Source organism: Ruditapes philippinarum, unplaced genomic scaffold (assembly GCF_026571515.1).
Source record: "Ruditapes philippinarum isolate M1 unplaced genomic scaffold, ASM2657151v2 ctg2222_1_1_1_1, whole genome shotgun sequence".
In the NCBI taxonomy this organism is placed as follows: Eukaryota; Metazoa; Mollusca; class Bivalvia; order Venerida; family Veneridae; genus Ruditapes; species Ruditapes philippinarum.
The window spans coordinates 171,679-185,611 of NW_026863547.1; the positions used below are offsets into that span (position 1 = coordinate 171,679).

The 13,933-nt window shown below is 32.7% G+C and overlaps 1 protein-coding gene across 1 annotated transcript in view; it reads left to right on the top strand.

Moving 5' to 3' along the window:
* LOC132722444 (uncharacterized) overlaps positions 1–13,933 on the top strand; it is a 124,368-nt gene that overhangs the window by 66,741 nt on the left and 43,694 nt on the right. The window contains exons 13-18 of the mRNA XM_060706954.1: positions 484–554; positions 1,783–1,972; positions 3,016–3,171; positions 6,227–6,316; positions 8,476–8,600; positions 9,137–9,347. Coding sequence (XP_060562937.1) covers positions 484–554; positions 1,783–1,972; positions 3,016–3,171; positions 6,227–6,316; positions 8,476–8,600; positions 9,137–9,347 — 843 coding nt within the window. The remainder of the gene's footprint in view (positions 1–483; positions 555–1,782; positions 1,973–3,015; positions 3,172–6,226; positions 6,317–8,475; positions 8,601–9,136; positions 9,348–13,933) is intronic.

A 13,933-nucleotide genomic window follows, 5' to 3' on the forward strand; every position in this document is an offset into this window, starting at 1 on the left:
GGCAATTTCTTGTCCCCTTAACTTAAAACAAACATCCTATTTATGCTAACGCCAACACCAAAACATATATTTTACTTTAATGTAGGTTCACAACAAATAAAGTAACATATTATTCCAATTCTGACATTGTCAAGGAAGTTCATGACGTTGTGATGTCATGAGGTCATTAATACTACATGTAGTAGCATTATATCTGTGGCACCTCTAGCTATAGCTTGGATTTTTATGCAATTGGAGCACCTTATATAAAAAAATTAGTAGGTGAAATTTTGTCTGCAAGATATATTTCTGTAACTAGCAAAGTACTGATTTGAAACTTACAGTATTCTCTCTATATCACACCCCTGGCAAGCCACTGGGGGGGGGTGCTAATTTGAACTATAAAAATGTGTGGGGGGGGGGCGTTAATTGGGAACAATATGGTATAATTGATGATTGTGGTATATAGCAGCTAAGACAAATATTCTCATTATGTACTTTCAGCATAAAAAGAGAGTTCAAGTACTACTAGAAGAAGCAAGAAAGATAAATCCACGGTTACCAACATATGAAAGGCATACTTTTTGTTTTTGTATTATGATTTCTTACAAAATATTTGAGGATATTGTGTTGTTCGTAATTGGTGAACCCTTAAACTGCTAAATGGATTAGTCCTGCTTTGAAATTGGAATAGTCCATTTGAAGTTTAAGGGTTTTCAGTATCATCCCCATGTTTTTGTCACATGCTTCTAAATTTTTTTTTTTTTTTTTTTGAGAAAATTCTGTTGTTTTTAATTGATAGACCCTTAAAAACTACTGAATTGATTTACCCTGGTGCTTTGAAATTTCTAAAAATAAACAAATTTCAGAATAATTTATAATAGGGGCAATTGAGTGTTAAATCAAACAAATCTAATTCCATTTAACCCGTAACCTTCTGACTTTGTTAATTGATACATTGAAAGAGAGGAAAAAAAAGGCAAATTAAGACAGTAACATTGACTCATATGTTATTGTTTTCATTAACATCGTATTATGTTAAGGGAGGGGCGTCCATGGCTGAGTGGTTAAGGTCATTGACTTCAAACCACTTGCCCCTCACCCCTGTGGGTTCGAATCCCGACAGGGACTTTGGATTCTATCATGTGAGGAAGCTATCCAGCTAGCTTACAAAACGTTGGTGGTTCTACTCAGGTGCCCGTTCGTGCCTGAAAAAATGCACGGAAGGACACCTCAGGTCTTCCTCCACCAGTAAAGCTGGAATGTCGGCATATGACCTATACTATGTCGGTGTGAAGTAAAACCCAATAAAACAAACAAAACAATGTTAAGGGAGCACCTATTAGATTGATGGAATTATTTAGATTATTTAATTTAGCTTGACAATATTAAGATATATTTGGGTTTAAGTGTCAGGAATGGCACCTAAACTGTCCTATTACCTGTCTTTCATAAATGTCTCCTTGAAACCACGACATTGCATTGCTTTCTTAAAAAAAGAGAGAGGAAGTAAATAAGGGGAATTAACTCTTATGATTTCATGTCTAAGATGAATGTGTTTTACGGCTTTGTAAGCCATGTAAAGGGCCGTAAATATAAGAAGCATAAATTCATGTTTTTATTGCCCACTTTGCCCTTTTCTGTCATTACTCTGCTAGATAGCTCGTTCTGTTCTGTTAAAACAATGTGGGGTCATTTGTGTTCTTTGGACACATTTCTCATTTACATGTCTAAGATTATTATGTCCATTCTATCTTAAACGTGGTTCAAAAAAAAAAAATGTCCATTTTTTTCTTTTACCAGTTTGGCTAACAATGAGGTACATGTGGACGTGTATGGTTTCAAGCACGTGTACACAAACACGGGGCTCTTGTTACATTACCTGTGTACAGAGTTGACGTACCACTATCTGGTGCAGGCAGGCGTCTACGAGGATCACCAGAAACGATGGACCATGTTTATGAGACAACATGGCAAAGATCCAGTCTCTTGTGTTAGTTGGTTTCATCATTTGAGCCGCGCCACGACAAAACCAACATAATGGGTTTGCGACCAGCATGGATCCAGACCAGCCTGCGCATCCGCACAGTCTGATCAGGATCCATGCTGTTCGCTTACCAACTCTATTACAAGTAGAGAAACTGATAGCGAACAGCATGGATCCTGATCAGACTGCGCGGATGTGCAGGCTGGTCTGGATCCATGCTAGTCGCAAACCCACTATGTTGGTTTTGTCATGACGCGGCTCATTTCTTTTTCTTATTATAAATACCCCCTTTGCCTGAAATAAGCTGCCTTTGGAGTCATTAAAGTCTCCTTTGGTTCAAATATCCTGCCTTTTGGGACATTATGTTTTTTTTCATGCAAGATTATTTTAGGTAAGATTATAAGTGGATAAGAAAAAGTTGACATCTTCTATTGATTTTATTTTCATGAATACAAAATTTAATATTATTGTGTCAGTCTGAAAAGAAATTGATTTTAATATTACGTATATATATATATCTGTATTGGGTTGGGAACTTGCAAGGGTCCTGTATCTCCCCCACTTGTTGCTTCTATCCAGCTTAAAGTTTGATAAATGGCCATCTTATGGTGAGTGGTGTTGGTTGTTTTGCCTCCAGATCATGGCAGTAATCCACATTGAAAAATTATATTTATTGATACTTTTTAGCTCTTTTACTTGAAAAACCATTTCCTAAGAGGAAAATTAGATCTACTTGAAGTTATTCAATAAAGGTTTAGATTCTACATTCTGGTTCCCCCATCCCTCACTGTAACCCAGTCATGCTGTGATTATGTTTTACTATTTACATACAGGAGATGTTCAATTAGGGATAAAATATATATACATGATATATACCTGAAAAAAACTACAGAAATTTACCTGAAAGAAAGGGGGATTAACTAGAAAAGTGTTAAATCTGTACATAAATTTTTAATGCTTATAATAATCAAATTGATAACTAAAGTAGCAATATGTTTTAAAAGCAAATGATATAGAAATAGTTTTTTAATATTTATTTGACATTTCAGTTGACAGAGTTAAAGCCCTTGTGTCGTGGAGGCATACCAGATAGATTTCGTAAACAGATGTGGCGTCAACTTGTACAATACAGGATTAGAATAATGTTAAAGGACAAGGGAGACCACTATTACAGGAATATTTGTAACATGCTTCCAGAGTCGCCTGTAAGTTGCACATAACTAACTTTAAGATCCTGTCAAACTTTTTATGTTTTTATATCATAAATATGATGCTCAAATGAAGATTTATCAATATTGTAAGTTCCAAAAGCATTATTTATAAAGATATTACCAAAATCATATTTCATGTACATAAAGGGAGATAATCAAAAGTCAATTTTCTATAAAGTCTAAGAAAGAAATGAATATTTATACATGACTACTTAAATGATTACATATAATGGAAATAAAATGAAAAGCGTTTAAACACTTTTCACTCAAATCCGGCTAAGAAAAGCATAAAAATATGATTTTCAATTTATTTCAAAGTATATTTCTTAACTATCTTTGCATATATTTCTGTTTACAGTGCCCCAGCTCATTTATGTAAGAAATTCAAATGTTATGTTTTTAGGCTTTTTTAAACCTCAATGGAGTCCCTTTAACTGTATAAGCCTTATTTTTAGCTCGACTTTTCTATGAAAAGGGGAGCTATCCTATTCGCCCCGGCGTCGGCGTCGGCGTTAGCGTTGGCGTCACACCTTGGTTAAGTTTTTCGTACCACCCCACTTTATTTCAGAAGTATTACAAGTATGGCTTTGAAACTTACCATACTTGTTCACCATCATAACCTCCATCTACAGACAAGAGTACATAAACTCTGTCAAGGTTTTTGACAGAATTATGGCCCTTTTTTGACTTAGAAAGTGTATTGAGCTTGGTTAAGTTTTTTGTACACCTCACTTTATTTCAAAACCATTGGAGGTATTGCTTTGAAACTGACCATACTTGTTTACCATCACGACCTTCATCAACAGACAAGAGGACATAAACTCTGTCAAGGTTTTTGACAGAATTATGCCCCTTTTGACTTAGAAAATACATTGAATATGGGTAAAATCCACTTATTGCCTTAACCCTTTGAGATATTGCTTTGAAACTTTTAATGCTATTTTCACATCATTACCCCCATCTGTACGCAAGAGAAGGTAACTCTGTCAAGGATTTGTTTTTAAAAATTAAGGCCTTTTATCGACTTAGAATCTTGGTTAAGTTTTTAGTACCAGTCCCACTTTTTGACTGAACTGTTTGAGATATTAATTTGAAAGTTGGAATACTTGTTTACAATCATGATTCCCAAACATGTCCAGGAGAAGGTAATTCTGTCAAAGATTTTATTTGAATTATGGCCCTTAACTGTCAATGTTTTGTATTATAGGCAAGCACTAAAAAACTTAAAAAATCTAAAAAAATTCATTCCTATCCACTTGTTCACTTTACCATAAATTATGTCATATAAACATTGCTGTAATATTCAAGGGTATCAAACAACTAGTTCACTTTAAAAATACAGAGATTCTTGTATTGCCTTTTACTGCAAAAACTTTTTTTATTGGCAAGCAATAAAAAAGTCGAGCGCGCTGTCTTACGGACAGCTCTTGTTTTTACAGCACTTTGAATAAAAAGCTGTAAGTAAAATGTCCTTTAATTTGAAACGGTATTAAATTATAAATGTAAGGAATGTAGTGGAATAAATAACATTATCACATACCCGTGCCGCTTTTGCGACTATGTAAAAATGGTATTGCACTGTGCATATATTATGATGTGACATCATGTGCTTAGTAAAGATGCACTAAATTTAAGCGTTACACTATATGCATGTCAATAAAAAATTATTCTTTTTCACTAATTTATTTTGGGTATGTGATAAATAGAATATCATATTCCTGTAGCTTCATTACTGAATTTATTGAAGTCATTGAATAAAATAATATTGAGCTCGCTAGATGCTCGTATAATATAATTATATTCAACTCATTCAATAAACTCTGTATTGAACCTTAGTTATCAATGATTTAATATCCTCTATTTCTAAGAAAACCGGTTAACTTTGATTAAAGCTGCTACAATCACCTTCTAATCTTCAGTGTAACAAATTTGTTGATAAAACAAACAAATATTTTATACAGACAGTGATGTATGTAAAGAGTGAGGTTATTCTATAAATAAACACTTTTTTATGTACAGTTTTGATAAGATAAAAATATGGGAAGTAATATAATTCTGTTTCTGGTGATACCCAGATGTTCCAGTTGTCTGAATCAGGTGCATGTGTATTGACTGCCATGATTATATAACAGCTTATTTTGATCATATTAGTTATAATTCAATTTTTTTTTTATAAAAAAATAACATTTTCTTTTCTATAGCCTTTGAGCCAAATGTATTGACTGTTATGGGTAACCAGTTCCTTAATAATGGCCAATAAAACTTCTTTGATGTTAATCATGTTACATGTATATGGAAATGGCCAATTAAAACTTTTTATTCACCATTGATCTTCCATCCATTAAAGTACCTAATAAAACATTTAAATGCTATTTATGATTACTATGATGATGCATAAAAATTGACAAAAAACTTACTATTAAACATGTTACATGGAAATTAAATTAGCCACATAAAACTTGCTTTTAAGCACATTCCATGGAAATGGCCATATAAAACTTGCTTTCAAGCACATTCCATGGAAATGGCCATATAAAACTTGCTTTCAAGCACATTCCATGGAAATGGCCATATAAAACTTGCTTTTAAGCACATTCCATGGAAATGGCCATATAAAACTTGCTTTCAAGCACATTCCATGGAAATGGCCATATAAAACTTGCTTTCAAGCACATTCCATGGAAATGGCCATATAAAACTTGCTTTCAAGCACATTCCATGGAAATGGCCATATAAAACTTACTTTCAAGCACATTCCATGGAAATGGCCATATAAAACTTGCTTTCAAGCACATTCCATGGAAATGGCTAAATAAAACTTTCTATATTGAAATGGCCAAATAAAACTTGCTATAAACCAAGTGCCATGGAAATGGCCAAATAAAACTAGCTATTAATCATGTTCAATAAAACTCCCTTAATACCATGTTCCATGAAAATGGCCAGTATTATCTTGCTTATTTACCACATACATGCCCCTTTAGTGATGAATTTCCATGGATCAACATCTTGAAAAAGAAAAGTGTAATGTGTGCAAATATTATTTCAGCTGGCAGCATGTTATAGAAAGCAAGTGTCCCTAGATTTAATGAGAACTATGCCGTCTAATATAAAGTTTTCAACACAAGGCAGCAAAGGGGTAAGATTTTTTCTACACTTCTAGTTATGTGCATACATTATCTTTATACATGTAATTATACCCCCAAAAACAAAGTTTGGGGGGGTATATAGGAGTCACCCGTCGGTCGGTCGTTCGGTCCAGCGGTCCGTTGCATTTTCCTTGTCCGGAGCATAACTTGAAGACTAATATTTGGAATTCAATATAACTTCATACAATGGTCAAGCACATTGAGAGGAAGTGCAGTGCACAAGAACCATAACTCCATCTTGACTAATTACAGAGTTATTGCCCTTTGTTACTTTTCCTTGTCCGGAGCATAACTTGAAAACTACTGGTTGAAACTCGAAACAACTTCATACAATTGTCAAGCACAATAAGGGGAAGTGCAGTGCACAAGAACCATAACTCTATCTAAGGTAATTACAGAGTTATTGCCCTTTGTTATTTTTCCATTGCTTTCTTTTGTCCGGACTATAACTTGAAGACTAATATTTGGAATTCAATATAACTTCATACAATGGTCAAACACATTGAGAGGAAGTGCAGTGCATAAGAACCATAACTCCATTTTGACTAATTACAGAGTTACTGCCCTTTGTTACATTTCCTTGTCCATAGCATAACTTGATAACTACTGGTTGGAATTCAAAACAACTTCATACAATGGCCAAGCACAATAAGGGGAAGTGCCATGCACAAGAACCATAACTCCATTTTGACTAATTACAGAGTTATTGCCCTTTGTTACTTTTCCTTGTACGGGCATAACTTGAAAACTACTGGTTGAAACTTGAAAACTACTGGTTGAAACTCGAAACAACTTCATACAATTGTCAAGCACAATAAGGGGTAGTGCAGTGCACAAGAACCATAACTCTATCTAAAGTAATTACAGAGTTATTGCCCTTTGTTATTTTTCCATTGCTTTCTTTTGTCCGGACTATAACTTGAAGACTAAAAGTTGGAATTCAATATAACTTCATACAATGGTCAAGCACATTGAGAGGAAGTGCAGTGCACAAGAACCATAACTCCATCTTGACTAATTACAGAGTTATTGCCCTTTGTTACTTTTCCTTGTCCAGAGCATAACTTGAAAACTATTGTTTGGAATTCAATACAACTTCATACAGTTGTCAAGGACATTAAAAGGAAGTGCATTGCACAAGAACCATAACTCCATTTTGACAAAATAAAGAGTTACTGCCCTTTGATACTTTTCCTTGTCCGGAGCATAACTTAAAATGTACTGGTTGGAATTCAAAACAACTTCATACAATGGTCAAGCACAATAAGAGGAAGTGCAGTGCACAAGAACAATAACTTCTTCTTCCGTATTTATAGAGTTATTGCCCTTTGTTCCTTTTCCTTGTCTTTCTGGACTTATTACAATTCAATAAAACTTCATCAATGGCCAACCACATTGAAAGGAAATGCAACATACAAGAACCACAACTATCTTTAATTGCCCACAACCATAACTCTATATTTCAATTCTTTTACAAAGTATTCTGTTACTAGTAACATCCTCATTTCCGAAGCAGTCTTGTGGGGGTATTAATCACATTTAGTGATAGTTCTAGTTATCCATGGTTAGAGCTTACTAAGAATGATTAGGTTTATATATGGTGTTATTTACATTAAACATTTTTTTTTATACACAACAACGCAGTCTAGGAAAGTTAAATATTGTAATATCATTTGGGCTTGAACCCATTATGGCTTTGTTTTCCTAATTTACACAGGTAGCTAAATTATTTCTATTCCTATAATTGTAAACAGTCAATGAAGCCTGGTACTAGCTGACTGAGTTACATCTTATTTAATGTATCAATCAATCAATCATTCAATCAATCAATCAATATTTTAGATTATGGATTTACAAGATGTTTTACTGGCATGAATCAATCAATCAATTAATTAATTAATTTATTTATTTATTTATTTATTTATTATTTTAGATAATGGATTCTGTGTACATAATCCAACCATCGGATCAATCAATCAATCAATCAATCAATTAATCAATCAATTTATATTTTATTATTTTAGATAATGGATTTACAAGATGTCTTACTGGCATTCTGTGTATATAATCCAACAATCGGATTAATCAATCAATCAATCAATTAATTAATCAATTAATTAATCAATCAATCAATATTTTATTATTTTAGATAATGGATTTACAAGATGTATTACTGGCATTCTGTGTACACAATCCAACCATCGGTTACTGTCAGGGTATGAACTTCATAGTTGGTATGTCCCTCATCTTTATGGAACCAGAGGATGCTTTCTGGTAAGTGAATCAATCAATCAATTAATTAATTAATTAATTAATTAATCAATCAACCAGTCAGTCAGTCAGTCAAGAAAGCAGTCAATCAATCAATCAAGCAAGCAAGCAATCAGTCAGTTTTATTCCTTATGGAAACTTTATGAGACTGTAATGGGCTTTCTGATGAGTTAATTGATTAATTAATCAATTAAACTGTAATAAAATATCAGTTTAACAGTAATCTTAATGAAATTTAGGGGATGATTTCTTGTTATTATTTAATCAAGTGACAAATAATCAATTATTCAATAATCAGTATTTCAAAATCTTTATGGAATTTTTAACAAGTCCTAATCAAACATTTAATCAATCCATCAATCAAACAATCAATCAATCAGTGAGTCATTAATTTAATCAATTATCTTATTTATCATGCATTGATTTTAATTAAACAAATATATTTTCTGGATGCAGCAAGATTTGTTCTCTGCTGTTATAGCATCTTCATAATTATAACCATAATAAAACATTTTGAAGACTTTCTATGATAATTTCAGGACATTGGTTGCCATTGCAGAGAGCTACTTCTCTCCACACTACTTTGATCACAGTCTGATCGGGGCCCAGTCTGATCAGCAAGTCCTTAAAGACATGGTGAAAGACAAATTACCTGCCCTTTACCATCATTTAGAGGGAATTGATATAGAGTTGTCCACCATTACACTTAACTGGTTCCTTGCTGTGTTCTTTGATGCTGTCCCATTTCAGGTGAGTCGTCTCCCTTAGATAAGTTACCTTACTGAAGAAGAATTCTTACAGAGTTGTCTCCCATTACACTTAACTGGTTCCTTCCTAGCTGTGTTCTTTGATGCTGTCCCATTTCAGGTGAGTAGCCTCCCTTAGAAAAGTTACTTTACTGAAGAAGAATTCTTACAGAGTTGTCTACCATTACTCACAACTGGTTCCTAGCTATTTTTATTTCAGGTGAGTAGTCTCCCTTAGATAAGTTACTTTACCAAAGAATAATTCATACAGAGTTGTCTACCATTACACTCAACTGGCTCCTAGCTATTTTCATTTCAGATGTGTTGTCTCTCTTGAATATGGTAACTATTTTAGTAATAATTAACCCCCATTACACTACCTACAGATTATGTTTGAATTAAAGAACATTAAAAAGAGATTCAGGTTAAATGACTATGTTTGGCTTCATTGGAATTGTATAATCTGCCAGTCTTACTGGGCTTATGAGTACTTTTAGAATTTCGAATATAAAGTAAGAGTATAGTTGGTACATAGATTCTATGAAGAATGCCTAGCAAGGTTTAGACATTCAGCTTGCTAGCAGCATACTTTATAAGTGGTTAAGTTGGCGACACAGAAATATTGGCCAATTTCCTGAATTGATGAAAATCGCGAAAATTTCCTCTAGCAGAAATATTAACCAACCTGTCATTAAATTCTACCCTTGCATGATTCCCTAATATTTCATCACACAAAATGTGTGGAATTTTAAATTCGCCAATTTTTTGACACACATAAATCTTTTCTTATACAGTATTATGTCACCAATGTGTCAGGTATAGACAAAGTTCAGCCAGCATATCCGGGTTGAAAGATGGGACAAGTCTGCTCAAAATATTTTGGGTAGTAAGGATTAAAATTTCCTTGTATCAATCAGACAGTAGTTTTTCTAACTAATCATTTTGTTCTTTCACCAGGGGTTATTCATATTTAATGTACAAAATAAATACTTTCACATGTCCGAAATTTTTTTATGGACAATGTAACTATATATTTCTAAATACAGAATAAGTAACCTGAACTTCCTATTTGTCTACTTTCTGTTGATAATGTGATTCTATGAGATTAGTGGAAGGTTTCAAACAAATTGTGATTGATATGTCTGATCCAGATGGAGATAAAATTCACATCATGACACAAGTTAGCTTACAGTAAAACACATTACCTTACAACATCTCTGTGATTGATGGACCGAGTTTAAAGTTATTTTAACATAGATGCCAGATTTCTATCAATAGAACTTTAATCATATCACAATCAACATAGATGGGCAGATGATGTAAAAAAAACAACATAAATATATTATGGAGGATATTTGTTTAGTTCAGTGTAAGATCACAATATAATTATTTCACCGAATGAGCAACATATGGTATATTTCATGAGCGGCGCAACCACGAGTGAAATATAGACTTTAGGTGTTCACGAGGTGAAATCACGGGGGGGGAATCACGTGACTTTGTATAGTAATACCCACGAGAAAATGGCTACTGCTGAGCCCCGGTAAGTACCTTATTATGTTAAATTAAGGTGACAAACGTTTCTTAAATCGAAACAAATCCAAGCGTATCATATGCACGTTAATTTTCTTCAAATGATAATACAAAGTGCATTATCCTACGTTTTCTGGTTTTTGAGAACATTGTTTGAATTGTGTGAAAATTGCACATTCAGCGATAGTAATTCGCACGAAGCGATATAATTTGGTACCAAAATAAATGAAAATAAACTTACTTTCTGCACTTAGGACACAAAATCAATCATTTTATTGACATCTGTTATCGTAGAAGTTCATATAAGATATATTTTCGAAGGTCTGTAGCCTACAAATGTTCTTTGCAAATGTATAGTAAGTAAAACGAACACTTTCTGGATAGTAAGTTACACGAAAACAAAATAGTAAGTTTCACGCACAGTTTCCATTAGCATACATATACATTAAAAGAAAGTTTAAGTTCATATGTTAAGAGAAAGAAAATACTTATTTCAATTATTCAAGAACAAATATTTCACTTTTTTGTCTATAGGACGAATGCTTAATTGGTTGTTATTATAATATATCAAAAGAACTTTTGATGGGATTTGATATTACACGGCTCAGTGTTATTTTTCTGTGCAGTTTCAGGTGTGTCTTGGCCCTCATTTTACTGTAATGAACAAATATAATTGCTTGTTAATTGGTATGGTGATGTTTATTAACTGAATGCTGATCAATGTTTTTATATGGCGGTATTTGTTACATTTAGTCACTATGTTACTTAATTTATGAAAATATATTGAAGAATTCGCAAGAACAAAATTATAAACTTCTTACAAAAAATAAACAACAACAACAATGATACAGTGATACAAGTTATGATAAATGGCACATTGTTCCTCGGAAATCCATATTGTTTTAATTATTAACAAATGTCAAACATGTGTTTGATAATGTTTAAATAATGGATAAAACGTATGATAGTATTTTATTACAACTGAAAAAGGTAGCACTGAACATTATATTAAGTGATGTGTCGCTAAGGTAGCAAAATGTAAACAAAGTAGTATTTTGACTTCCATACGAAATACTTATTCACTAAAGGTATACCAATCGCCAACAGAACCAAAGATGTAAAAGATAGTTTGAGTATCTAGCAAATGAGTATGTTTTTGGAAACTGTAGCAAGATACCAAAAATAAACAGTTTTTTTTTAAATAAAAATGATAGCATTTAAGAGGCATAATGGACCTTCAAAGAAAAACGAATATTTGAAATCAAACGGTCAAAGAAATGAAGGCAAGTAGAGTAAAAAAAATATTTACATAAAACAATCTTAGATGCTGGGTTTCAAATCACACCGTCAATTTCGGGACACCTGAGTTAAAGCACCGGACGTTTTGTTAATCCTAGTTTGATGAAAGAATTCAAGGACTCTGGTCGGACTAGAATCCATAGCGGTGAGAAGCATGTATATAAAATCAGGGACTTTAAACAATCGGCCATGACGCCACTGAATATCTTATTTACTTACTCTATCACAAACAAAAGTAAGAGTTTACGACGCAACACATTTGCACATTGGTAAGAAAATAAACGTATAGTAATACATAAACATTTTAACAAAACTTCCCTTGGTTTATTTATAAATCTGCCAGTGTATAAAAGAATAAAATTTAATAAAAACTTTGATACCAGTTCTATGATGGCATTAAATATCATGTGAAATTGGCGAAAAGTCTTTCTCCTTTGTGTTTTTGGTCCAAATTGCAGATACTGAAAAATAAATAATGGTGTTGTAATATTTCCTTTTTGCCCACAGTTTATTTCTTTATAAAATCTAGTTCTAAAGATAAAGGATTTGTGGTCCAGTCTAACGTGAAAAAGGGCCAAGTGTAACGTACATTGTGAGTATCAATGTCAATTCTCTTTTAGTTTATTTAAGTTTAAGTAATATTTTATGAATTTATATGAATATGAATACATGTATTATGAAATAATATGAATTATTATTAAAATACTCTCTCGATAATTGTTTCTCTTCAACCGTAGACGGAACCACACTTGCAAATTTGAAACCAAAAGAATTATAAAAATAGTTTCGTCACATTTAAGTAAGCTATTGGAAACTGTGCGTGGAACTTACTATTTTGTTTTCGTGTAACTTTACTATCCAGAAATTGTTCGTTTTACTTACTAAACACTTGCAAAGGAGCATTTGTAGGCTACAGACCTTCCAACAAAATTTTATATGGAATTCTTACAAGAAACAGATGTCAATAAAATGATTGATTTGGTGTCTTAAGTGCAAAAAGAAGGCTTATTTTCATTTATTTTGGTACCAAGTTATCATCGCTTGCGTGCAAATACTATCGTCTGAATGTGCAATTTTCACACAATTCAAACAATGTTTTCAAAAACCAGAAAACTTAGGATAATGCACTTTGTATTGTCATTTGAAAAAAGTTAACGCGCATATGATACGCTAGGTTTTGTTTTGATTTAAGAAACGTTTGTCACCTTAATTTAACATAATAAGGTACTTACCGGGGCTCAGCAGTCGCCATTTTCTCGTGGGTATTACTATACAAAGTCATGTGATTCCCCCCCGTGAAATATATATTGATCTTACACTAAACTAAACAAATTTTCTTTAATTTATATGTAAAGAAACATTTAAAAGACATTTTAACCTATACTTAATGAAATACTGGCCAGATAATAATACAACATGACGATATTTACGACATCACATCATTAAGTTGGTTTCCAGTACTGTGCACACTAATATATCACTGAAACAACGTAACAGGTTTTAATTTAAAAAAAAAAACAGTGAAAAATATCAAATTGATATTTTAACTGTTTCAAACAGTGAAATGTCAGTTTTATATTTCACTGATATATTTCTATTAACCACCGAAAAGCATGTAATAAATTTCAGGTATTTAAAGGTGTTGACCTTTGACCTTTATCAAATAGAGAAAATAAGAATCCCAAAAGAAAGCCTAACACAGCAAAATTAAAAATGTTGCAGGCTAAAACCATACAATTAGAAATCCTGTTTTATGTA